Source organism: Oncorhynchus clarkii, chromosome 4, assembly GCF_045791955.1.
Source record: "Oncorhynchus clarkii lewisi isolate Uvic-CL-2024 chromosome 4, UVic_Ocla_1.0, whole genome shotgun sequence".
NCBI lineage: Eukaryota > Metazoa > Chordata > Actinopteri > Salmoniformes > Salmonidae > Oncorhynchus > Oncorhynchus clarkii.
Window position 1 is genome coordinate 66,575,110 of NC_092150.1, and position 27,063 is coordinate 66,602,172.

The 27,063-nt window shown below is 42.6% G+C and overlaps 1 protein-coding gene across 2 annotated transcripts in view; it reads right to left on the bottom strand.

Annotated features, from left to right (window-relative positions):
- Positions 1–7,795: 7,795 nt before the first annotated feature.
- The window catches only part of LOC139407128 (transcription factor HIVEP2-like), a 99,208-nt gene continuing 79,940 nt past the window's right edge, over positions 7,796–27,063 (bottom strand). For both annotated transcript variants that reach the window (XM_071150556.1, XM_071150554.1), the window contains 7 exons: positions 26,732–26,801; positions 21,511–26,628; positions 19,520–19,671; positions 16,929–17,104; positions 16,553–16,654; positions 15,173–16,104; positions 7,796–9,333 (listed from right to left, as the gene is read on the bottom strand). In XM_071150556.1, the coding sequence (XP_071006657.1) occupies positions 8,506–9,333; positions 15,173–16,104; positions 16,553–16,654; positions 16,929–17,104; positions 19,520–19,671; positions 21,511–26,388 (7,068 nt within the window). In that variant the 5' untranslated portion in view covers positions 26,389–26,628; positions 26,732–26,801 and the 3' untranslated portion in view covers positions 7,796–8,505. The remainder of the gene's footprint in view (positions 9,334–15,172; positions 16,105–16,552; positions 16,655–16,928; positions 17,105–19,519; positions 19,672–21,510; positions 26,629–26,731; positions 26,802–27,063) is intronic.

Below are 27,063 nucleotides of genomic sequence, written 5' to 3' on the forward strand. Positions count from 1 at the left end.
GAAATGATTTCCCATGCAAGTGGGTTTCCGTCTGAGGGATATCATCAGAGCTTGTTAACGTCACCAGTTTTTCCTGTCAAGTGCTCAGATGAACCTTCCCAATCCTGGAAATATGGACATGAGAGAGAACATTATGGTTTTAATTGATACATTTTCCTGACACCAAAAAATTGACAACTATTTCCTCCTCCAAACAGATTCCTCTCGAGGAAAACAGGCACACACACTGTGAGGGTACCTCCCAAACCAAACACTCACTGCTTCCTTGGAACACGTGAGTTCAATCTTGACGACAAATTGCAGTCTTCCATTATGCTAGTACTACATCCTAGTGATTCCAAATGACCAATTTGAAATGAGAGAAGTAACTCATTTGGCAAAATAAGACCGCTTTTAGACAGCTTGTTAACTGCACATTGAACAAACTGCACGGCTTGACGAGTCATCATTTATAACTAGCATGCATTTGCTTTATCCAGAAAAGTCCCATTCATCATTTACGACCTGGCCAAGATGGCACTTCAATAAAAATAATGCATTGATCATACACAATTACAGTGCATACACAGCACAGCAAAAACATAAAGAGATTATTTCCTGTCATTGTGGGTGTTTATTAGGATCCCCATTAGCCACTGCAAAAGCATCAGCTATTCTTCCTGGGGTCCACACAAAACATGACATCATACATATTACAGAACAATATCAGTCAAGGACTGAAATGCATCAATTTAAAACGTCACACATAGCCGACATATCAGTACATACACACAATATCTAGGTCTAATACATAGTACAGCGCAAATTACAATACAATATATATAAAATGGCTGTGTCTCTTCCCAGTCCCCTTTGTGCAGTAAGTTGTTCTTTTATCCGTTTTTTAAAACTGCTTTTATTGCTAGCTTGAGTTACCTGGGGTGGCAGAGAGTTCCATGTAGTCATGGCTCTATTTAATACTGTGTGTTTCCCAGCCTTTGTTCTGGATCTGGGGACTGTGACGAGACCTCTGGTTGCATGTCTTGTGTTGTACCGATGAGTGTCCGAACTGTGTGCCAACTGGTTCAACAGACAGATCGGTGCCTTCAACACATCAACACCTCGCACAAAGACCAACAGTGATGCAGTCGATCTCTCCTCAACGTTGAGCCAGGAGAGACTGGCATGCATGTTACTGACGCTTTCCCATGTACATCTAAGTGCGATAAATTCTTTGTTCTGGTCCATCTGCAATTTATCTATGTCCTTCTTTGCTGCACATGACCACACAGCTGGGCAGTAGTCCGGGTGACAAAAAAATTGGGCCTGTCTGGTCGACTGAAATGTCAAGAAGGCAGAGCAACGCCCTATCATGGACAGACCTCTTCCCATTTTAGCAACCATTGAGTCTATATGTTTTGACCATGACAGCTTGCTATCTAGGGTTACACCAAGCAGTTTAGTCTCCTCATCTTGCTCAATAGCCACATTATTCAATAATAGAGTGAGTGATTTGTCCCACAAATTATGCTTTTAGTTTTAGAGATATTTAGCACCAGCTAGTTACCCATTCTGAAACTGACTGGAGCTCTATGTTACATTTCTCAGTTATTTATTTTAATGTTGCAGCCAATGTGTATACTGTTGAGTCGTCAGCGTACATAGACACAGGCTTTATTCAAGAGCAGTGGAAGGTAATTTGTAGAAACAGAAAACAATAATGTCCCTAGCCGGCTGCCCATAATAAGGCAGAGGATGCAAATGTTTTTTCAGCAATAGGTTATGATCAATGACATCCAAGAGCTGTAATGTACAGTAACTATATCCTTAGTGGCATGCTACAGCACGCCCTCTAAACCCATAACTAATGTTGCTCTTGCTCTATAACATTTCACAATAGCCACTCAGTACAAAGTGTGAAGTGGGTGATTGTGGCATTATAGGGATGGCCACTCCTCCTTTATTCAAACAAATCAAAATGTTTATTGACTATACGTGCCTCACCCTTAAACCAACGACAACTGTAAATGTCTGTAAGAGAACAATAGAGAGTTGGTAGGCTATCTTTAGGGCCAGGAGAAATCTCTGGGCTGTGCTTAATATTCAGAGGCTGGCTCCAGCAGCACGTCCTGCAGTCCTGATCTGTCTGTGGTAGCCGTTCATCAGAGAGGGTTGGACATGAAAAGACAGGACAAGGCCAGACGGATGGCAGGTGTCTGGGTGACACAGCCATGTCCTAGGGGAGGACACTCAACCGACTGCCTGCCTGCCACCCTGATGGAGATGCAAGGAAAATAATACATCTAGCGTGCTCACTCACAGCTGTGACAGCACCAGGCCACTGCACCCACACGCCTGGATACAAAATAACCAATAGGCTAGTCATTTGCTGGCTGTATTGTATATTCTACCTGAATACCGACATACTGTAAGAACAAGTTGTCAGATGCAGTATTCATGAGGATGACAATCTGACAATCCAAAATAGGTCTCTGAGTTACTGAAGATCTAAAGGGAGAATTCCCATGTGAATTTACGTAAACAGATGACATTCAAAGTAGAAACATATAAACTCATCAGGTTTAAAATACTCTAAGATCAAAGTATCTTTCAAAGTGATCTGAAAGACAAGCACATTAGTGAGAATAACCAACCTAGTTGTGTCAGAGTGGATTTAAACCAAAGGGAAGTAACTACACGCAGTAATAGCCAAAAATGAGCAGCTGGAGATGAGATCTTTAAGCTTTTATATAAGAGGTATAACTGAGGTAGTTGATAAAGTGTATACCATCCAAAGGCCTAGGGCTCTATTCAATCCATAGCGATGAAGATCCAATTCATAACGCGATGTGTTGGCTCAATCGGACATTACCTTTACATTTTTATTTATTTATTTATTTATTTTATTTCACCTTTATTTAACCAGGTAGGCTAGTTGAGAACACCTTTATTTAACCAGCTAGGCTAGTTGAGAACACCTTTATTTAACCAGGTAGGCTAGTTGAGAACACGTTCTCATTTGCAACTGCGACCTGGCCAAGATAAAGCATAGCAGTGTGAACAGACAACAACACAGAGTTACACATGGAGTAAACAATAAACAATAAACAAGTCAATAACATAGTAGAAAAAAATGAATTTATATACATTGTGTGCAAAAGGCATGAGGAGGTAGGCAATAAATAGGCCATAGGAGTGAATAATTACAATTTAGCAGATTAACACTGGAGTGATAAATGATCAGATGAACATGTGCAGGTAGAGATACTGGTGTGCAAAAGAGCAGAAAAGTAAATAAAATAAAAACAGTATGGGGATGAGGTAGGTCAATTGGGTGGGCTATATATCGGTGGACAATGTACAGCTGCAGCGATTGGTTAGCTGCTCAGATAGCAGATGTTTAAAGTTGGTGAGGGAGATAAAAGTCTCCAACTTCAGAGCTTATTGCAATTCGTTCCAGTCGCAGGCAGCAGAGAACTGGAAAGAAAGGCGGCCAAATGAGGTTTTGGCTTTAGGGATGATCAGTGTGATACACCTGCTGGAGCGCGTGTTGCCATTTTGACCAGTGAACTGAGATAAGGCTGAGCTTTACCTAGCATAGACTTGTAGATGACCTGGAGCCAGTGGGTCTGGCGACGAACATGTAGCGAGGGCCAGCCGACTAGAGCATACAGGTCGCAGTGTTGGGTGGTATAAGGTGCTTTAGTAACAAAACGGATGGCACTGTGATAAACTGCATCCAGTTTGCTGAGTAGAGTATTGGAAGCTATTTTGTAGATGACATCGCCGAAGTCGAGGATGGGTAGGATAGTCAGTTTTACTAGGGTAAGTTTTGCGGCGTGAGTGAAGGAGGCTTTGTTGTGAAATAGAAAGCCGACTCTAGATTTGATTTTGGATTGGAGATGTTTGATATGAGTCTGGAAGGAGAGTTTGCAGTCTGGCCAGACACCTAGGTACTTATAGATGTCCACATATTCTAGGTCGGAACCATCCAGGGTGGTGATGCTAGTCGGGCGTACGGGTGCAGGCAGCGAACGGTTGAAAAGCATGCATTTGGTTTTAACACTTTAATGTGGATCTTCTGAGATACGGTTTGAATCCAGCCCCTATACATGTACATGGTTTGTATGCATTGACTCCTGTTGTGCCTACGGTAATGTAAAGTGTGAAATGTAGTGTTGGCCTACATGATATTGCAAATATGAAGTCCACATACAGTACCAGTCAAAAGTTTGGACTCACCTACTCATACAAATGTTTACTATTTTCTACATTGTAGAATAATAGTGAAGACATCAAAACTATGAAATAACACATATGGAATCATGTAGTAACCAAAAAAGTGTTAAACAAATTAAAATATATTTTATATTTGAGATTCTTCAAAGCAGCCACCCTTTGCCTTGATGACAGCTTTGCACACTCTTGGCAGTCTCTCAACCAGCTTCATGAGGAATGCTTTCCCAACAGTCTTGAGTGGAGTTCCCACATATGCTGAGCACTCATTGGCTGTTTTTCCTTCACTCAGCAGTCCAACTCATCCCAAACCATCTCAATTGGGTTGAGGTCGGGTGATTGTGGAGGCCAGGTCATCTGATGCAGCACTCCATCACTCTCCTTCTTGGTCAAATAGCCCTTACACAGTATGGAGGTGTCTTTCTATCACTGCAGAATTCTGTGGTAGACTTGCTGGTTAAGTGTGCCTTCTAAATAAATCACTGACAGTGTCACCAGCAAAGCACCCACACACCATCACACCTCCTCCTCCATGCTTTACGGCGTGAACCACACATGCAGAGATCCTCCGATCACCTACAGTACTCTGCGTCTCACAAAGACATGGTGGTTGGAATCAAAAATCTCAAATTTGGACTTATCAGACCAAAGGACAGATTTCCACCAGTCTAATGTTCATTGCTCGTGTTTCTTGGCACAAGCAAGTCAATTATTCTTATTGGTTGTCTTTTAGTAGTGGTTTCTTTGCAGCCATTCAAACATGAAGGCCTGATTCACGCAGTCTGCTCTGAACAGTTGATGTTGAGATGTGTCTGTTACTTGAACTCTTGTGAAGCTGCAGCACAGGTAACTCTGGGTCTTCCTTTCCTGTGGCGTTCCTCATGAAAGCCAGTTTCATTATAGCGCTTGAAGGTTTTTGCGGCTGCACTTGAAACTTTCAAAGTTCTTAACATTTTCAGGATTGACTGACCTTCATGTCTTAAAGTAAAGATGGACTGTCGTTTCACTTTGCTTATTTGAGCTGTTCTTGCCATAATAGAGACTTTTATCAAATAGGGCTATCTTCTGTATACCATCCCTACCTTATCACAACACAACTGATTGGCTCAAACGCATTAACTTCTTATGGTATAGGGGATGCTTGCATCCCACTTGGCCAAAAGCCAAGGAAAATGCAGCGCGGCAAATTCAAATAAAATTATATAAAAATCTAACTTTCATTAAATCACACATGTAAGATACTAAATTAAAGCTACACTCGTTGTGAATCCAGCCAACATGTCAGATTTTAAAAAGGCTTTTCGGCGAAAGCATGAGAAGCTATTATCTGACGATAGCACAACAGTAAACAAAGAGGGTAGCATATTTCAACCCTGCAGGCGCTGCACAAAACACAGAAAGAAAATATAAAACATGCCTTACTTTTGACGAGCTTCTTTTGTTGGCACTCCAATATGTCCCATAAACATCACAATTGGTCCTTTTGTTAGATTAATTCCATCCATATATATCCAAAATGTAAATTTATTTGACGCGTTTGATCTAGAAAAAAACAGCTTCTAAATTGCGCAACGTCACTACAAAATATTTCAAAAGTTGCCTGTAAACTTTGCCAAAACATTTCAAACTACTTTTGTAATACAACTTTAGGTATTTTTAAACGTTAATAATCGATCAAATTGAAGACGGGTCTATCTGTGTTCAATACAGGAAGACAACAAACCAACCTACTTTTCAAGTCTTGCGCAACTCTCAACAGTGTTACGCAGTTTCTAGATGGCCATACTTCTTCATTGCACAAAGGAATAACCTCAACCAAATTCCAAAGACTGGTGACATCCAGTGGAAGCGGTAGGAACTGAAAACAAGTTCCTAAGAAATATCGCTTCCCAATGAGAACCCCCTGAACAGACAGAGACCTAAAAAAGAAAAAATCTGAACGGTTAGTCCTCTGGGTTTTGCCTGCTATATAAGTTCTGTTATACTCACAGACATGATTCAAACAGTTTTAGAAACTTCAGAGTGTTTTCTATCCAAATCTACTAATAATATGCATATATATAATATGCATATATTCTTAGCTTGAGTAGCAGGAAGTTGAAATTGGGCACGCTATTTATCCAAAAGTGAAAATGCTGCCCCCTATACCTTAAGTTAAGAAGGAAATAAATTCCACAAATGAACTATAGTCATCAATGCAAATGGTGGCTACTTTGAAGAATCTCAAATATAAAATATATTTTGATTTGTTTACACTTTTTTGGTTACTACATGGTTCCATTTGTGTTATTTCATAGTTCTGATGTCCTCACTATTATTCTACAATGTAGAAAATATTCAATATTAAGTAAAAACCCTGTAATGTAGGTGTCCAAACTTTTGACTGGCACTGTACATATGAAGCACTTGAGCGAGACAAAGAATGAAAGCATCGAGGACATGCATATTATTGTAGTCGTATTTATTTATTTTTTTAACAAAAAAAACTTTTTTTCCCACCTGTACTGTGATTCATTATTAAAACTGGGGTCTTACATGATATTGTACTTTCCACTGAACATCACAAAGTTACCCTTTTTATGTATGTTTACCTTTTTTTTCTCTTTTCTTCCTATACAATGATTTGTGCTTTGATACCTTAGATTTTAAAGACATGTTAATACAGTTAAGTGAATACCAGGGACTACTGACAAAAATGTCCAAAGAGTAAAATACACCGATCTTATACACACCATACAAAATACAGATATACATAAGAGTGACTGGCTGAATGCTCCCATTCATTTAGGTTGTTTATTTGCACAGCTTTTTACAAGCAACTGGGGATTCCAAATCCCAGTTCCAAAATGTATATATTATGAGATTGTACCCCCAAAATGTAGGGAACATAAGGTGCATTTCTTCAGAGTTCTTGATATCTGTGTGTACAAGCCTTTGAAAATGTTTTGGGGATGAACTGACGGCATTGCCCAGAATCAACTCTTTCCATGTATAAATGTGTATGACTGCATATATATATATATATATATATATATATATATATATATATATATATATATATATATATACACACACAGATTCATGGGCATTCAATATTACATCTGCTGGAATGATCCCCATACTACTCATTAAATCAAGTACTTCAAGCAACATGATTCACAGAAGATCAAACTATCTTTAATATTTCACTACTACTTCAGTAAGCGATGAACAACAACAAAAAGAAAGAAAATGCATAAGTGCACATGTTGAACAAAAAAATAATAAGTTCTACTTTTTTGTAAAAAATGACAAAATCACAACTAGTGTAGCCAATCCAGCAGGAGAGAAAAAGGTACAAGCATTTAGAACTAACTACCATACTGTATGTGGGTGTCAATCCAAAATGTAAGTGCATATATATATATATATATATATATATATATATATATATATATATATATATATATATATATATATATTTTTATATATATATATAGAATATATATTATATATATATATAATATATATATATATAGAATATATATATATATATATATATATATATATATTTATACAATAGGTATATATTCTGGTAAATTTAATTATATGTATATACTTCCAAGTAAAGTGTATTCACTAACATATAAAGCCATTTGACAGTGTACATATTTTTTGCTCTAATTACGCCATAGCAAAACCCATGCTTTACATAGAAAAGGCATACACAACATTAAGAAAAATGTACAATTTATAAAACATGATACAATAAATAGTATTATAGAATTGCTGCTGTACACAAAAGCCATTTCATTTCACTCATATAAAAATATGTTTTAGTGCAACCTTACATATATTGATACTTCACATCATTCAGACTCAAGTGTCCAAAAAAGACGGGAAATTGCATTTATTACAAAGCTGATAAACTTTATATATTTACATATCTTCCTGCTTAATATGCTTATAAGAATATAAGCAGAAAGTAAAGAAAAGGCACACACATTTGTACATTTAAAAGTACCAGACTGGAGTCCATAAGCAATTTGGTCAGGCTCATGGATAAGTTAACATATACTGTATGTATATTCTCTGAAACTTTAAATAAGAAATACATTGTTAAAATAGCAAACCAGGTTATAAAAGGCATGCTATACACATACATTGAAACTGCAGAGTATCTACTTAATTTGCTTGTGTTTGCGTGTGTGTGTGTTTGAATGTCTGTCTCTCTGTGTTCTTGTGTTGTGTGTGTGCAATAGTATGGGTTGATGTCTTTACGTTGCACGTCCCTCCCTTTTCAAACATCGTTCACCTGTTCTCTGTGGAGTCCTTTGATATATCTTTACCTCTCTTTGTGCTTGCTGCCCTTTCCCCTGGGCCCTGTCGACCTGGTGACCTCTCCTTAACATGGTGGCCTGGCCCTGCCGTGGGACCCGCCGGGCCCTTTGATGTGGCCGGCAGGGAGGTCTCTGAGCTGGAGCTGGAGGGTAGGGGGAGAGGGGAGGCCGAGCGGCCGGCCGGGGTCTGCCTAACCTCTAGGCCACTAAAGTGCTGAATCCTGCTGGGGGCGCTCTCCTGAGGGATGGGGTGAGGGGGATGGCAGGGGTGAGGCAGCGGGGAGCGGCGTCTCTGGTGGGGCTCTAAAGAGCACGCCACCACGCCTTTCTCCAGAGTGTCATGTTCTGTAGCGATGCGGAGAGAGGCGATAGCTTTGGTACATGTCTGTATGCTCTCCTCCTGCTGCTGATTGTCCTTGATGTCAGGCATGTCTGCGCTGTCCCGGCGACTTCCTGACCTGGGTAAGGACGGGCCGGAGGAAGGAACTGGGGTCCTCTCCATTCTTTCATGGCACTGGGGCGAATCGGTGGACCTGGTGGACCCCCTGGCCAGCGGGAAGGACACTTCACTGGTGCTAGACTCCTCGGACGTGCTCTTCTGCAGAGGGAGGCGGGCAGGGTGGGCCAGGCCGGTGACGGAGGTGGCCACGGAGTGCACCATCTGGATGCCCCCGATAGGGATCATGGGGAAGGGGATGCGGACCTGCTGCTGGGAGTGCAGGGGGAGGTGGCTGAACAGGCCCTGGTGTGGCCGTGTGGACTCCTGGCTGCTGTGGGGAGGGGAACCCTTCCTCTGATCCTGAAACAATACAAGATGAATTCAGTACAAAATATAGTGGCCAAAGATAAATAGGGTCTGTGGATCTTCAACTATAGAATATGCAGAAAGTACTACGCATTTTCTCAATTTAATTCAGGGGCGTAGGCACTGGTGGGCGCAGACACACCCACTGGGGAGCCAGGCCCACCCAATCAGATTGAGCAATCCCCCAATAACATATTTTTATTGTATAATGTTTTTATTATTATTATTACTTGTCAGTGTTCCAAACGGGGTGGGTCCCATTGATCATCAGTTATCATATAAAAAACGGACAACATTTGCCTCCAACCTATGGCAAAATGTGTAGAATTACAGGTAATTAGCTGTAAAAATTGTAATTTTTCTCTCCACCCCATGGCAAAATAAGTAGAATTGCATGAAATGAGTTATAAAATTGTAAAATCTTCTCTCCGCCCTGTGGCAAAATATGTAGAATTGCAAGAAATTAACATTTAAACAAAAAATGTCTCTCTTCACTGTCATGAGGGGGGCCGCTAAAATGTTTTGCTCGCAAGGTGAGAATTAGTCAAATAATGATTAACTTAAAGACATAATAAAGTCATCAAATAAAATAAACGTAACATACGCAACATTTGAAATCTTTATTAAAGTGAAGTCATGTGAATAAATGATGGTTAATAAGTGATAGGCAGTAATGGGCAGTCACTACCATCATGGGACTTTATTCATTGTTTTATTTTGTGCTGTTACAGCATTCAACCCACATAATGCATGGTGCATTTTAATGTTGAAAAAATATATATTTCTTAATAACTGATACAAAATCGAACCATCAGTTCAGTGATTTAAAAAAAAAACTAGTAATTTAATGCCCATGATGTGCCTCGCAAGTAACAGGCTTTCCACATTTTGTTACCTTACGGACTTATTCAAAAATGGATTCAATACAAAAAAATCCTCATCTATCTACACACAATACCCCACAATGACAAAGCAAAAACAGGTTTCAAGGGCCAAGAGTGTGCAAAGCTGTCATCAAGGCAAAGGGTGGATACTTTGAAGAATTTCAAATATAAAATGTATTTTGATTTGTTTAACACTTTTTTGGTTACTAAATGATTCCATATGTTTTATTTCATCGTTTTGATGTCTTCACTATTATTCTACAATGTAGAATTGGCCAAAATAAAGAAAAACACTGGAATGAGTAGGTGTGTCCAAACTTTTGACTGGTACTGTAAGTATTCATTGTCAATAAGGTGTATTGTGTGTAGATTGAGGAGGTAAAAAAACAAACAATTTAATCCATTTTAGAATAAGGCTGTAATGTGACAAAATGTGGAAAAAGTCAATGGGTCTGAATACTTTCCGAATGCACTGTATGAAAATAGGCAAACGCATGAAACAACATCTATTTACAGTCAATGTAAATAGCCTATCGCATGTCATTGGAAATAGAACTCTGCCCTGTGCTTCTTCATACTATCAACAAACTATCGGTTGATAAGCAAATGCTGGTTATGGTTAAGGTTCGTTTTAAAATATGGATTAGGGTAAGGGTTAAGGTTAGGGTTAAGTTTAGCATTAGGATAAGGGCTAGGGTTAGGGTTAGTACACATGTAGTTGAAAGGTTACTGATCATCTGTAGAGCTTCTACAGATGGACTATCCAAATGAAGTGTTACTTTGGATTTTAATGGATCTTGAGATGGTAGGAAAAATCAGCTCAAATATGACAAAACTATTACCAGCTAAAAAGAAGTCAAATATGAATATAAAAATATATATATATATTATACAGCTGAAGCAGGCTCCATTTCACGCTTCATTTAAACTGTCCGGATTTAAAAAATAATCTTAAGAAAGAAAAAAAACAGTTACTAACCACTGAGTGATGAGCCAAGCTTACAGTACATTATGGCTACGGCTGGCTTATCTTTTTATCCCTCACTACCACGGAAACCAACCAGATGGTGTGGAGAAGTCAAGAATGACTCCACAGTGCAAGAATACTGCATTTTTCCCCTTTCCCCAGGGATTCTTAATTAGCCACATATATAAATAGAAATGACCGCAGAGACTGTAAGAGCACTCTATAGTGGGCCTGCACGGTTCCATTGTACTATAACTTTAAGTTAGACTCTCCATTTATCATCCTATAAAAGCAGGCACTAATAATACACTGAACAAAAATATAAACGCAACATATAACAATTTCAACAATTTTACTCTGTTACAGTTCATATAAGGAAATCAGTCAATTGAAATAAATAAATTAGGCCACAATCTATGGATTTCACATGACTGGGCAGGGGCGCATCAATGGGTGGACCTGGGATGGCATAGGCCCACGCATTTATGAGCCAGGCCCACCCACTGGGAAGCCAGTCCCAGCAAATCAGAATGAGTTTTTCCCCACAAAAGGGCTTTATTACAGACAGAAATACTCCTCAGTTTCATCAGTAATCCAGGTGGCTGGTCTCAGACGATCCCACAGGTAAAGAAGCCGGATGTGGAGGTCTGAGGCTGGAGAGGTTACACGTGGTCTGCGGTTTTGAGGCCGGTTGGAAGTACTGTCAAATTCTCTAAAATGACGTTGGAGGCAGCTTATGGTAGAGAAATTAACCTTAAATTCTCTGGCAACAGCTCAGGTGGACATTCCTGCAGTCAACATGCCTATTTCACACTCCCTCAAAACTTGAGACATCTGTGGGACTGTGCTGTGTGACAAAACTGCACATTTTAGAGTGGCCTTTATTGTCCCCAGCACAAGGTGCACCTGTGTTATGATCATGCTGTTTTAATCAGCTTCTTGATATGCCACACCTGTAGATGGATGGATTGTCTGACAAAGGAGAAATGTTCACGAGCAGGGAATTAAACAAATGTGTGCACAACATTCGAGAAATAAGATTGTTGTGCATATGGAAAGATTCGGGGATCTTTTATTTCAGCACATGAAACATGGGACCAACACATGTTGCATTTATATTTTTCTTCAGTATATATACACTACCATTCAAAAGTTTGTGGTCACTTAAAAATGTCCTTGTTTATGAAAGAAAAGCTAATTTTTTGTCCATTAAATTAACATCAAATTGAAATACAGTGTAGACATTGTTAATGTTGTAAATGACTATTGTAGCTGGAAACGGCTGATTTTTTTATGGAATATCTACAGTTGAAGTCGGAAGTTTACATAAACCTTAGCCAAATACATTTCAACTCAGGTTTTCATAATTCCTGACATTGAATCCTATAAATAATTCCCTGTCATAGGTCAGATAGGATCCCACTTTATTTTAATAAATGTGAAACGTCAGAATAATAGTAGAGATAATTATTTATTTTAGCTTTTATTTCTTTCATCACATTCCCAGTGGGTCAGAAGTTTACATACACTCAATTAGTATTTGAAGGCATTGCCTTTAAATTGTTTAACTTGGGTCAAACGTTTCGGGTAGCCATCCACAAGCTTCCCACAATAAATTGGGTGAATTTTTGCTCATTCCTCCTGACAGAGCTGGTGTAACTGAGTCAGGTTTGTAGGCCTCCTTGCTTGCCCACGCTTTTTCAATTCTGCCCACACATTTTCTATAGGTGTGAGGTCAGGGCTTTGTGATGGTCACTCCAATAACTTGACTTTGTTAAGCCATTTTGCCACCACTTTGGAAGTATGCTTGGGGTCATTGTCCATGTGGAAGACCCATTTGCAACCAAGCTTTAACTTCCTGACTGATGTCTTGAGATGTTGCTCAATATATCCACATAATTTTTCTCCCTCATGATGCCATCTATTTTGTGAAGTGCACCAGTCCCTCCTGCAGCAAAGTACACCCACAAAATGATGCTGCTGCCACACACGTGCTTCACGGTTGGGATGGTGTTCTTCGGCTTTTTCCTCCAAACATAACGATGGTCATTATGGCCAAACAGTTCTATTTTGTTTCATCAGACCACAGGAGATGGGATTGATTTGCACTTTTCGCACCAAAGTACGTTCATCTCTAGGAGACAAAATGCATCTCCTTCCTGTGCGGTATGACGGCTGCGTGGTCACATGGTGTTTATACTTGGGTACTATCGTTTGTACAGATGAACATGGTACCTTCAGGTGTTTGGAAATTGCTCCCAAGGATGAACCGGACTTGGTCTTGGCTGATTTCTTTTGATTTTCCCATGATGTCAAGCAAAGAGGCACTGAGTTTGAAGGTAGGCCTTGAAATACATCCACAGGTACACCTCCAATTGACTCAAATGATGTCAATTAGCCTATCAGAAGCTTCTAAAGCCATGACATAATTTAATAAGCTGTTTAAAGGCACAGTCAACTTAGTGTATGTAAACGTCCGACCCACTGGAATTGTGATACAGTGAAATAATCTGTCTGTAAACAATTGTTGGAAACATTACTTGTGTCATGCACACAGTAGATGTCCTAACCGACTTGCCAAAACTATAGTTTGTCAACAAGAAATTTGTGGAGTGGTTGAAAAACAAGTTTTAATGACTCCAACATAAGTGTATGTAAACTTCTAACTTCAACTGTACATAGGCGTATTATCATTAACCATCACTCCTGTGTTCCAATGGCACGTTGTGTTAGCGAATCCAAGTTTATAATTTTAAAAGGCTAATTGATCATTAGAAAAAAACCTTTTGCAATTATGTTAGCACAGCTGAAAACTGTTGTTCTGATTTAAGAAGCAATAAAACTGGCCTTCTTTAGACTAGTTGAGTATCTGGAGCAACAGCATTTGTGGGTTTGATTACAGGCTCAAAATGGCCAGAAACAAAGACTTTCTTCTGAAACTCTTCAGTCTATTATTGTTCTGAGAAATGAAGGCCTTATAGTCAAAGTTCCTCTGTCCAGTGTCTGTGTTCTTTTGCCCATCTTAAATCTTTTTTTTTTATTGGCCCGTCTGAGATATGGCTTTTTCTTTGCAACTCTGCCTAAAAGGCCAGCATCCCGGAGTCACCTCTTCACTGTTGACGTTGAGACTGGTGTTTTGCGGTTACTATTTAATGATGTCATTCCATGACCTAGACTGACCAGGTGAATCCAGGTGAAAGCTCTGATCTCTTATTGATGTCACTTGTTAAATCCATTTTAATGAAGGGGAGGAGACAGGTTAAAGGAGGATTTTTAAGTATTGAGACAATTGAAACATGGATTGTATATGTGTGACATTCAGAGAGTGAATGGGCAAGATAAAAAATGCAAGTCACTTTGAATGGGAGCACCGGTTTGTGTCAAGAACTGCAACACTGCTGTTTTTTTTTATGCTCAACAGTTTCCCGTGTGTATCAAGAATGGTCCACCACCCAAAGGACATCCAGCCAACACACAACTGTGGGAAGCATTGGAGTCAACATGGGGGGACAGGTCCCTGTGGAACGCTTTCAACACCTTGTACAGTCCATGCCCCGACGAACGGAGGCTGTTCTGAGGGCGAAAGGTGTGGGGGGGGTGCAACTCAATGCAACTAAATTTTTTTCTGAGGTCTTGGCTGATTTCTTTTGATTTTCCCATGATGTCAAGCAAAGAGACACTGAGTTTGAAGGTAGGCCTTGAAATACATCCACAGGTACACCTCCAATTGACTCAAATGATGTCAATTAGCCTATCAGAAGCTTCTAAAGCCATGACATAATTGTCTGGAGTCCATGCCCTTACGAACTGAGGCTGTTCTGAGGGCGAAAGGTGTGGGGGGGTGCAACTCAATATTATTAATTTGTTCCTAATGTTTGGTATGCTCAGTGTATAATATGCCAGTAAGGAGCTGTTCATGAAGGCTGATGTGCAATGTTTATATAATAAAATAGAACAGTTGAATACATTCTGGAACACTTACTGTCTCCATCTCTGAGTGGCTTCTGCTACGCTGGCCCATTGGCACCATCTCTGAGTGTAGGTGCTGGCCCAGACTCCAGGGGGCACTGTGATGGTGCATGCCCCTCCTGGGGGAGACAGGTCTGATCATGCCCCGGTGGCGACTCCGTGGAGACAGCTCCCTCCTGCCCACCAGTTCTCTGCCCGGTGACATGGGGCGTCCGGCGTGGGACAGGGGTGAGATGTGACTCCTGGGGGAAAGGTCCCTGCGGGGCGAGAGGTCCCTTCTGAAGGAGATGTCCCTCTTGGGGGAGTGGTGCCTGAGAGGGGACACCTCTCTGTGGGGTGACAGGCGGCCATGGGGGGACAGGTCCCGTCGGGGGAAGAGGTACTTGCGTGAAGTGGAGGTGGGGGACGGCTCTCGGAGAGGGGAGGAGTCCAGGCCTGGGGAAGAGAGGCGAGACAGGGACAGGTCGAATGATGAGGAGCTGTGAGCTGGGGAAAGGCCAAAGTCCTCGTCCATGGAGCTGGGTACGTCTAGCCTGCTCTTATAGTCCTCCCCCAGGGCGCCCTGCAGCAGCTGCTGGTACTCTGCCATCTGGCCCTGGCCTGCACCCTCACTGGGCACCATGAGCTGGGTGATCTGGATGCTGGGCAGGCTGGTGAAGTAGCTGAAGAGGGGTGGTTTGGAGCAGTGGCCCTGCAGGTCTGAGGAGCAGGCGCCCTGAGAGTCCGTGACGGACAGAGATGGTATGCCATAAGGCTGAGGGCTGGTGCTTCTGGAGCGAGTCTTCGGCGTGGATTCGCCATCGTAATCGTCGTCATCATCTTCATCGTCGTCCACCTCATCCCCGTCATCCTCGCCACCATCAGAATCATCGGCGTCTGAGAACTGGTGGTCAGCCATGATGCCTGACATCTTCCCAGACTCCCTCTGGCCATCCTCGCCATTGTCTAAAAAGAAACATATGGTTTATCCAACCGTTGATCCAGTCAAACCCTATGCAAATGCAATAACAGTAGCCTACTTTGTTCTGCAAGACAAATAAACAGAATTTAGTGCAGTCTTAACAAGGAAATGAGACATACAAACACAGTAGTGCTTTTCTATTTAGGCGTTTACAAATCTTTTACAGCAACTGCAATTTACTTATTTTGGATTGAATGGGTCACTGGTGTTCTTTCCCACTTTATGCTAAATGATGGGATACAAGCAGGGAAAATGTGAACTGTGTATCTTTAAAGTTGGTCATTTTACATAAACCTGACAGAGGCGGTTCCTGTTTTTCATTACAATAATTGTTCCTCAAGAACCGCACCAGTGCAACATACAGGGCCCAGTATTTATCAAATATTGGCTCATCTGTATAAAATATGCTCAGTAAGTCTGTCTGATTCATACCAGCTTCTTCGGCGTCCGCATCCTCCACAGATGTCACTGACACCCCGAGCTCCAAGCATTTCTTCATGTGGGCTTTCGACTTCATGTGTTTTGTCAGGTTTCCTGAAACAAGAGTTTACGACTTTTAAAATGTCTTACTGGAAGCAGCATAGGCCGCCTGGCCTTTCAATTCACTCATCAACACTCCACTGCAGCAGAGAGAGAGAGAACCTTGCCACCCTTCTAACACAATGCAGACAGCAGTCTGTTTAGTCCTACATAAATCCTTTTCCAATGTGATCACTGTTTTTGTTTGAACTATCAGGTTAAAGTGCTTGAGAAGAAAGGTGTACATTTGCATACATGTGGTTATATGAAATGGAAGAAGGAAACCCACCTTTGGTTTTAAAAGCAAAGTTGCAGAACTTGCAGACATACGGCCGGACATCGGTGTGTGTGCGGATATGTTTCTTCAGCATGCTTGGCTTCTTACAGCGGATCCCACACTCTTCACAGATGTACTTCCCTCTTCCTCTGCCCCGCACGTAAACATAGTCTTCATTGGATTTGTACCTGAAATCATAACAAGATCAGATTATTCAACATTATTGGAGGGTTTTGAGTATATCGAAGCATGTGTTAAGGGAGCAAATATCAAATACATCAAACAGCTAACTTTACATTGGGAAAGTTAGCCTGCAACTGCTCAGAGAAAATAATTCCGGTGCCAGATTCAACTGGGTATTGGTCAGACATTTTTACAGCTGTTCTCGATTCTGAAATTGAATTATATAAAGAAAAAAATCTAACTGTATATGGTAATATCTTCAAAGGGATATTCAAGACGCCGTATGTTATTGTGATTTGAAAAATAAAATGATTTCAAAAATGATTTGGAAATCTATTTATCACTTGAACCAAAGTAAAGAGGTTAACCGAAGCCTCACGGACAGTAGTCAATAATACCATGGCAGTTAAACAACAAAATTATGCTCTACTGTATTTCCATAAAAACAGTAGCCTATGCTAGTAACACCTTTCAACCACAATTAAAAGCCATCTGAAAAATACATTCTGCTTTATATATACTGTGCATTCGGAAAGTATTCAGACCCCTTGACATTTTCCACATTTCTACTTTATAGCCTTATTTTTCCTCATTAATCTACACATAATGACAAAGCGAAAACAGGTTTTTTGATATTTATGCAAATGTATTGAAAATAAAAACAGAAAAAATTGAGCTCAGGTGCATCCTGTTTCCATTGACCATCCATGAGATTTTTCTACAACTTGATTGCAGTTCACCTGTAGTAAATCCAATTGATTGGACATGATTTGGAAAGGCACACACCTGTCTATATGAGGTCCCACAGTTGACAGTGCATATCAGAGCAAAAATCAAGCCATGAGATCAAAGGAATTTTCGTGGAGCTGCGAGACAGGACTGTGCTGAGGCACAGATCTGGGGAAGGGTACCAAATAAAATGTCTGCAGCATTGAAGGTCCCCAAGAACACAGTGGCCGTCATCATTCTTAAATGGAAGAAGTTTGGAACCACCAAGACTCTTCCTAGAGCTGGCCGCCCAGTCAAACTGAGCAATCGGGGGAGAAGGACCTTGGTCAGGGAGGTGAACCCAATGGTCACTCTGAAAGAGCTCCAGAGTTCCTCTGTGGAGATGGGAGAACCTTCCAGAAGGACAACCATATCTGCAGCACTCCACCAATCAGGCCTTTATGGTAGAGTGACCAGACGGAAGCCACTCCTCAGTAAAAGGCACATGACAGACCGCTTTAAGTTTGCCAAAAAGCACCTAAATATTCTCAAACCATGAGAAACAATATTCTCTAATCTGATGAAACCAATATTTAACTTTTTGGCCTCAATGCCAAGTGTCACATCTGGAGGAAACCTGGCACCATCCCTACGGTGAAGTACGGTGGTGGAAGCATCATTCTGTGGGGATGTTATTCAGTGGCAGGGACTGGGAGACTAGTCAGGATCGAGGGAAAGATGAACGGAGCAAAGTATCGAGAGATCTTTGATGAAAACCTGCTCCAGAGTGCTCAAGACTACAGACTTGGGTGACGGTTCACCTTCCAACAGGACAACGACCATAAGCACACAGCCAAGACAACGCAGGCTCCAGGACAAGTCTCTGAATGTCCTTGAGTGGTCCAGCCAGAGCCCGGACTTGAACCCGATCGCCCATCTCTGGAGAAACCTGAAAACATCTGTGCAGCGACTTTACCCATCCAACCTGACAGAGCTTGAGAGGATCTGCAGGGAAGAATGGCAGAAACTCCCCAAATACAGATGTGCCAAGACTGTACTGCTGTACAGTCTGTATACAAGACTGTATACCCAAGAAGACTCGAGGCTGTAATCGCTGCCAAAGGTGCTTCAACAAAATACTGAGTAAAGTGTCTGAATACTTATGTAAATATGATATTTCAGTTTAGTATTTTAATACATTTGCAAACATTTCTAAAAACCAGTTTTTGCTTTGTCATTATGTGTAAATTGTGTGAAACCTCATTGTGTGTAACACCGTCGTGTGTAAATTGATGAGAAAATTAATTTAAATTAGATTTTAGAATAAGGCTGTAACGTAACAAAATATGGAAAAAGGCAAGGCGTATGAATACATTCTTAATGCAGTGTATACATCCTATTTCTGCGGAAAAAGCCTTTAAGTCCATGAAAAACAGTAATTTGACAAAATCATGTAAAAGCTACATTTCAGTTACCACAGTAATTGTTTTATCATTCTCATATAACATAGACCATGAAGAAGTGGTTTCAGCCACCAAGCATTAAATCCAACTTAACCACAAAATATTTCATATTTAAGTGCTGACCTGTACATTTTGTATAGAAGTCACAACAATATAACATTTTAAGCAGCCGTCTCCAGAAGGTTCCACACTGATATCAAAAGGCTTTCAATTACATTTTAATGGCTAATGGCAGCCATCTTGACATACCCTCCTTCAAAGATTCTGATGCGAGTGGGCTCAGCCTGCTTTGAGGAGGCCTCCTTCTCTCCATGGTCCTCCTTGATTCGATCCCTGGAGCTCAGCCCCTTGATTTTCTTCCCATATTTGCTCACATCTAGCTGCATGAGCTCTGGCTTCATCTGCAAATGGAAAACATGCATTACACTAAGTTACAGTGCCTTGCGAAAGTATTCGGCCCCCTTGAACTTTGCAACCTTTTGCCACATTTCAGGCTTCAAACATAAAGATATAAAACTGTATTTTTTTGTGAAGAATCAACAACAAGTGGGTCACAATCATGAAGTGGAACGACATTTATTGGAAATTTCAAAAACTGAAAAATTGGGCGTGCAAAATTATTCAGCCCCCTTAAGTTAATACTTTGTAGCGCCACCTTTTGCTGCGATTACAGCTGTAAGTCGCTTGGGGTATGTCTCTATCAGTTTTGCACATCGAGAGACTGAAATTTTTTCCCATTCCTCCTTGCAAAACAGCTCGAGCTCAGTGAGGTTGGATGGAGAGCATTTGTGAACAGCAGTTTTCAGTTCTTTCCACAGATTCTCGATTGGATTCAGGTCTGGACTTTGACTTGGCCATTCTAACACCTGGATATGTTTATTTTTGAACCATTCCATTGTAGATTTTGCTTTATGTTTTGGATCATTGTCTTGTTGGAAGACAAATCTCCGTCCCAGTCTCAGGTCTTTTGCAGACTCCATCAGGTTCTTCCAGAATGGTCCTGTATTTGGCTCCATCCATCTTCCCATCAATTTTAACCATCTTCCCTGTCCCTGCTGAAGAAAAGCAGGCCCAAACCATGATGCTGCCACCACCATGTTTGACAGTGGGGATGGTGTGTTCAGCTGTGTTGCTTTTACGCCAAACATAACGTTTTGCATTGTTGCCAAAAAGTTCAATTTTGACCAGAGCACCTTCTTCCACATGTTTGGTGTGTCTCCCAGGTGGCTTGTGGCAAACTTTAAACGACACTTTTTATGGATATCTTTAAGAAATGGCTTTCTTCTTGCCACTCTTCCATAAAGGCCAGATTTGTGCAATATACGACTGATTGTTGTCCTATGGACAGAGTCTCCCACCTCAGCTGTAGATCTCTGCAGTTCGTCCAGAGTGATCATGGGCCTCTTGGCTGCATCTCTGATCAGTCTTCTCCTTGTATGAGCTGAAAGTTTAGAGGGACGGCCAGGTCTTGGTAGATTTGCAGTGGTCTGATACTCCTTCCATTTCAATATTATCGCTTGCACAGTGCTCCTTGGGATGTTTAAAGCTTGGGAAATCTTTTTGTATCCAAATCCGGCTTTAAACTTATTCACAACAGTATCTCGGACCTGCCTGGTGTGTTCCTTGTTCTTCATGATGTTCTCTGCGCTTTTAACGGACCTCTGAGACTATCACAGTGCAGGTGCATTTATACGGAGACTTGATTACACACAGGTGGATTGTATTTATCATCATTAGTCATTTAGGTCAACATTGGATCATTCAGAGATCCTCACTGAACTTCTGGAGAGAGTTTGCTGCACTGAAAGTAAAGGGGCTGAATAATTTTGCACGCCCAATTTTTCAGTTTTTGATTTGTTAAAAAAGTTTGAAATATCCAACAAATGTCGTTCCACTTCATGATTGTGTCCCACTTGTTGTTGATTCTTCACAAAACAATACAGTTTTATATCTTTACGTTTGAAGCCTGAAATGTGGCAAAAGGTCGCAAAGTTCAAGGGGGCCAAATACTTTCGCAAGGCACTGTAAATCCTCGCAAACAGACAAAAACACTTGATGGCAGATGTAATGAAATGTCGGCTCAAAATAACATTTTACTGTACCTAAGATTGCTTTATAATATTGTACGGGATTTCAAACTTTCAAAAACTTACATGTGAGTTATGAAATCTGTAATGCTTATTTAGTAAATGTAAATGTAGTAAATTGTGAACAAGAGGCAAATGTGATGTGTTGATTACCTGCTCAAACTTCTGCTTCCAAGCAAGTGAGGACACAAGTTTTCCAGTTCCGGGTTGATACATAGCAGCCATCGTGTAGGTTTCTGTGTTCTTCCTCTGCTTGGATCGGAGCAGGGCCAGAGTAGCCTTGGTGCTGAGGCTGAGAGGGTTGGGGTTGTAGGAGCTGACGCACCAGGAGCCGTAGACAGAAGTCAGGGGAGTCGTCTGAGCGTTGTTTGGCTTGGTGTAATTCAAGAAGCACCAACTGACACTGGTTGCCGTGCGAAGACTGGGGAACTGAAAGAACTGCTGAACGTCTGCCAGATCTGTGAGCAGCAGAGTGCTTCCAGCAGCGCCCCCACTCTGATTGGCAGCCAGCTGCACCAGCATGTTGACAGGGATCTTGCTGCCCATGGGTGGCTTGGCCTCCTCTGGAGTGTCACTGGAGGAGACCATGGACTGTTGGCTGGAGCTAGACTCTGGGGTGAAGGAGTCGTCAACATCCAGCTCCTCTGGGGACTCTCTGCCACCAGGGGTGTCCATCACAATTTGCAGAGGGGGAGTGAAGCTGTCAGCTGGTGGCACATCGGGTATGTGAGGTGCGTTGGAACGCACTGGGATTTGGGTGGAAGGGAAGTCTGCTGGTGGGGAGGAGGACATCCTCTCCTGATCGTCCATTGAACCCTCACTCTTTAGAGGTGCATGCTTTGGTAACTTGACGCTGTCCTTCGAAGCACTCAGCTCGACAGCGCTCAGCTCTTTTACAATCTGACCGTACATCTTCTCCTCCTTGACCCGTTTCTGCTGTTTGGTCTCTATAAAGAGTTCCAGGCTACTGGCTGGTGATAACATCCGCTTGCTTCCCCCGATACTGGAGGATGCATCCGTGGTGGAGATGGTTCTCGATGTCAACGACAGCGGAATTCCCGTGTTTAGTCTCCCATGTTCAGTGTTCAGATCTGGAACTTTCCAGAGTGGATAACGTGGAGCTCCCTCAGGCTGACCAAGGATCTGAGATAAGTTGAAGCAAACTCCGTGCTTTGAAACACTGCCGCCTGTGAGTGAACTGGATGATGCATTCTCTGAGCATATGACTCTTGCTGAATAAGCGCTCTGGCTGTGGTTAGCTAAGAGCTGTGAAACACTTGTGTACATAACACTTCCGTAAGATGGCACGTGAGTCTGTATCCTAACGGGGATTAGCATACCTGGGAGTGATGGCTGTGATCCTGCATTCTGAGTGGCGAAGATTGGCTGGACCTGTTGCAGGAGCATTTTACTCTCGGTGAGGGCCACTTTAGACGGTGGAGAGTTGTAATGCTGGGCCTGGGGGGAGACTCTGGAGGGATACTGGTAGTTCTGACTGATAGCACCGTCAGCCTTAATGTCACACTGCTCCTGGATCTGCTGTAGCTGATGAAGAGGTGGGTGGGATTTCTGGAGCATGTGCGGTATACTAGGCTGTCTGATATGTAGTTTCTGTAACTGGTGTGGCTGGAAAGCCAGATGTTGCTTGTGTCTCTGTGTTGACTCCGGATGCCAGAACAGGCCGGGCTGAAATGGCAGGAAAGGCAGTGAAGCCAAGCTGCTCTGGAGTGAGGAGTATTGCATGGCTTCCTGGCTCATGAGCTCATGACTTGGATGCTCTACCTCTGATGACTGTTGACTTGGCAGACAAGATGACTTCTGGAACAGTGTTGGGTCTTCCTGGCTGTCCTCACTAATTCTCTGTTGCAGAAGATGATAAGGTGACCCTCTCTTGGGTCTTGCTACTTCGCTGGCTGATGCACCATGAGAACCTTGAGAGGATGGGGGGCTCTGCCAAGATAAGGGTCCATGGTCTGAGTGCTCTTGCTTGATGGTCATTTCGAGACCACCTTGCTCATGCACCACTGTCTCAGGGTAAACGCTAAGGGATGCCTGCCTTACTAGGTAGCCCCTTCTCCGTTCTTTCATGGCTGATGCACTGGAGTAAATCTCTCCCTGTCTGGATGATGTTGAGAGACTGCCATAGTCAAAGGACTTGCTACGGATCTCTGGGATCTCGGTGGCCAGAGCACAGGGAGCCTGTTCGGATGAGGATCGTCGCATCTCCCTCTGCTGGTGATGGCCGGGGATGGTGAGAGAGTTGCCACTGTACTCAGACTGCTTGCCAAAGTCATCCTGCTTGGTCGGTGACACAGACTTCAGGTTTTCTTCCTTGTCAAAGGACATAGAGAAGTTGGAGCTGTGGGACAGGTTGCTTTCCTGGCTGGGGCTCCTGGACAGGCTGGTGCAGGACTCAAAGCTGGAATCCCCAGAGGAGTGCTCCAAGTCTGCCAAACGCAGACGCTTCTTTTTAGGAGGCAACTTCTCCGTAGGGAGCTGGGACAGTGTCTCACTCCTCTGGGGCCACTGGAATTCTTCAACGTGCTTCTCCGGCTCCTTGGTCGGTACATCAGGCTCTTTCTCAGGTTTATCTGGCTCCTCCGTCACCCTGATCTCAGGCACTTGGATGTTAGGCTGCCGCACCAGTTTGGGGGGCATGTGACAGGGCTGGTTGGGTGAAGCTAAATCACTGTCGCTCTGCTGCTCCATGCTCTCAGACCTCAGGATAGAGTCCGGGCTCTGCACATCTTCTGTGTTTTCTGTATCTGACTGCTCTGAATATTGGCTAGAGGATTTGTCTTGCAGGTAGGCTGGGTGTTCGAAGGACTCTGACTTCTCGAAGGAGTTTGGCCTACTGAGTGAGTTTGTGTGCTGAATGACAGAGATAACGTTGCCAGTTGCCTTTCTGTCAGAGTCTGGGACTAGCACTACATCCTCTGAGCACATACTACTACAGCATGTTTCAAAACTGTCTGATTGGCTATGTGCATTGTACATGGATCCTATGGATCCTTTCCCAGTAGGTGTTGCCCTTGAACCTACTTGACTACCTTGTTTTGAATCATAATCCCCAACCATATCTACTGAGCCACTACTGTCATACTGGCCTGGGCCATCCTCCTCGTCCCCTACACTCTTTTCCTTCCTGCGTTTACGAGTGGCAATCTCTGTCATTCCCACTTTAGTACCATAAGGGCTGTATGCTGTATGCTCTGGCACCACAGGACTACGCTCCCCTAGCTTTAAAACCACAAATGGGGCTGTGTTCTTGGGAATGTGTCCATAGGTTTCAGATTCGCCATGCCCTTCATGTGCTGAATGCTCAAAAGCTGCCTGTCTCCTAAGCCTCCTCAGACCGGCAGCACCCGGGTAGAAGACATCATCAGAGGTCATCATCTCGTCGAAGGAGTGGCTCACTCTTATCCCAGGTGGGACGTTGAGGTTGGTCGGGGATGATGTTGGCATTGAGTTACTCCTAATGAGTGGCCCTGAATCAGGAGCCTCTAATAGACCTGTGTTGCTTTGGCAAGGGCTTGTGGGATACTGCTTAGGGTCAACACCTGCTAGTAGATGCGCTTCACTGTTATCATTACGGAAGAAAATATGATCTTCAGATATCTTCCCCATGACTAGGTTAGTGTCTTGGCCAACAGTGGCCATGCCTACTGCAATGGATTGTCTAGATCTAGGAGAGTTAGGTTTGTAATACCAAGTCCGACCAAACATGATCTCCTCGTAGGACTTTGCGTTTGTGTTGGGAGGGCTGATCTGTTGCTCCGCACTCTCTGAAAGAGAGAAGTAGCCGGAATCTGTGCTGCCTTTGCTGTGTGGACTCAGAAGGTTCAGGGACTGCTGGGACTGCTGGTCTGAGTCCTGTGATCCCTTCCTATCTGTCAGTTTCAGAGCCAGTCTCTGTTTTATAGTAGGAGAGTCATCCACGCGGCTCACCTGGGAGCTGATGTGAGAAGCCTTGAGTTCCATGAATGGGGGGCACTCCATTACTGTTGGTGGGATCCCTTGTTTTGGAACAATTAGGATAGGCACTTTCATGGATGCCATAGCTAGTTCCTCAGCTGAGTCAGCATATGCCGGCTCCCCACCCTTCTCCATTGTGCTTTTGTCCATTTCAAATGATATCTGGGGGATGGGGCTGACTTTGTCCATAAACATAGAGACCTCTGCCGTCTCCTCGTCGGTGTCCGTGCTCTGTTCACCGTCTGAGTGTACATCTGTCTCTCCCACGGAGGATGCTTGATCCATGTCTGTGCGTGAAGCTGCCAGTTCGGAGAATGGGACTAGTCCTGCTTTGATGGCATGGGCATGAGATTTTCGGTGTTTGTACAAATTACTCTTGGTTTTAAAGGAGAACCCGCAGGGGACACAAGGGTAGGGGCGTTCCCCAGTGTGTGAACGAATGTGCTTCTTCAGCACGCTGGGTTTCGCACAAGCCCTTCCACAGTAGTGGCAGATGTACTTTCCTGGCTTCTTGGGTTTCTGCTCCTTCTTGTATCCCTCCTCTGGCAGCTCCGGCCCTGATTTGGAATACTGGCCAAAAGAACTGGGTAAACTGGGAGATTTCTGACGAGAGAAAACTCCATGGGCACGGGAGTGTCCAGGGAATATGTCGTCGGAAGGGAGCTGTCCAGCGAAAGGCCAGGCATGGGCCTCCAGACCAGGCTGTGGCTTGGCTCCGGACAGGAAGCGCTCTTGCATGGGCTGCTGTGGGTACTGTTGTGGTAACTGGTAGGAGTAAGTACGGGGGAAAGCCTGTGTGTATTGACTGTCTTGATGCGGCTGACCCATTGCAGTTGATAACATCTTCCCAGAGCCATACTTTTGTGCTGAGCCAGTAATATTGCTGCCACTGGCACCACTTTGCAGGCTTTCGCGATGCGAGTGCCTTTTTCCCTCCGGGTCAGCGAAAGTGCTTCTTTTTGTGACAGCTGAGGGCTCGGAGACCCACTTCCTTTGTAGCTTCTCCCGTGGCTCCTTGGTGGATTTTTGACCAGAAGCTGATTCATGTGGCTCCATTGTCCAACTATACTTCCTTTGGGTTTCTCAAAGGTCAAATGTCAGATGCTGTAGTTCTCAAATGAAGGGGCCTTCCATTGCTGAAGTCGTTTTGGGTTGTTCTACATTTGAGTCACAAAGATCCTCTATAGTGGGGATCAGAACACTTTCTTTCTGTCAAGCATACTGTAAACTTGCGAACTTGCATCAGCCCTTAAATTTTCTTTTTGTTTATTAAATGTATCAAGACCTTTGAGTGATCTGAAAATTCAAACAGAACATGAATAAATTCCATGTACTGTGAAACAAAATGTGGTTTTAAAAATCATGATTCGGTATAAAATATCTATTACTGAACACTTACCAGTCTGAAAAACAAAGTTTTTGTTGATATCCCTCCTTTTACAACTTCCAAGATAATCTTTATGTACGACCTGGAGAGAGGAGATGGAAACAATTCAATGATTGAAACAAAGCATTTACTGTGAAGTCAGTTAATAACTTATGTCTCTAGGATTTTCCTCCATTTTCAAAAAATGAATCGCATTTCAGTCATCTACAGTTGAAGTCGAAAGCTTACATACACTTTGCCAAATACATTTAAACTCAGTTTTTCACAATTCCTGACATTTAATCCTTGTAAAAATTCCCTGTCATAGGTCAAATAAGATCAACACTTTATTTTAAGAATGTGAA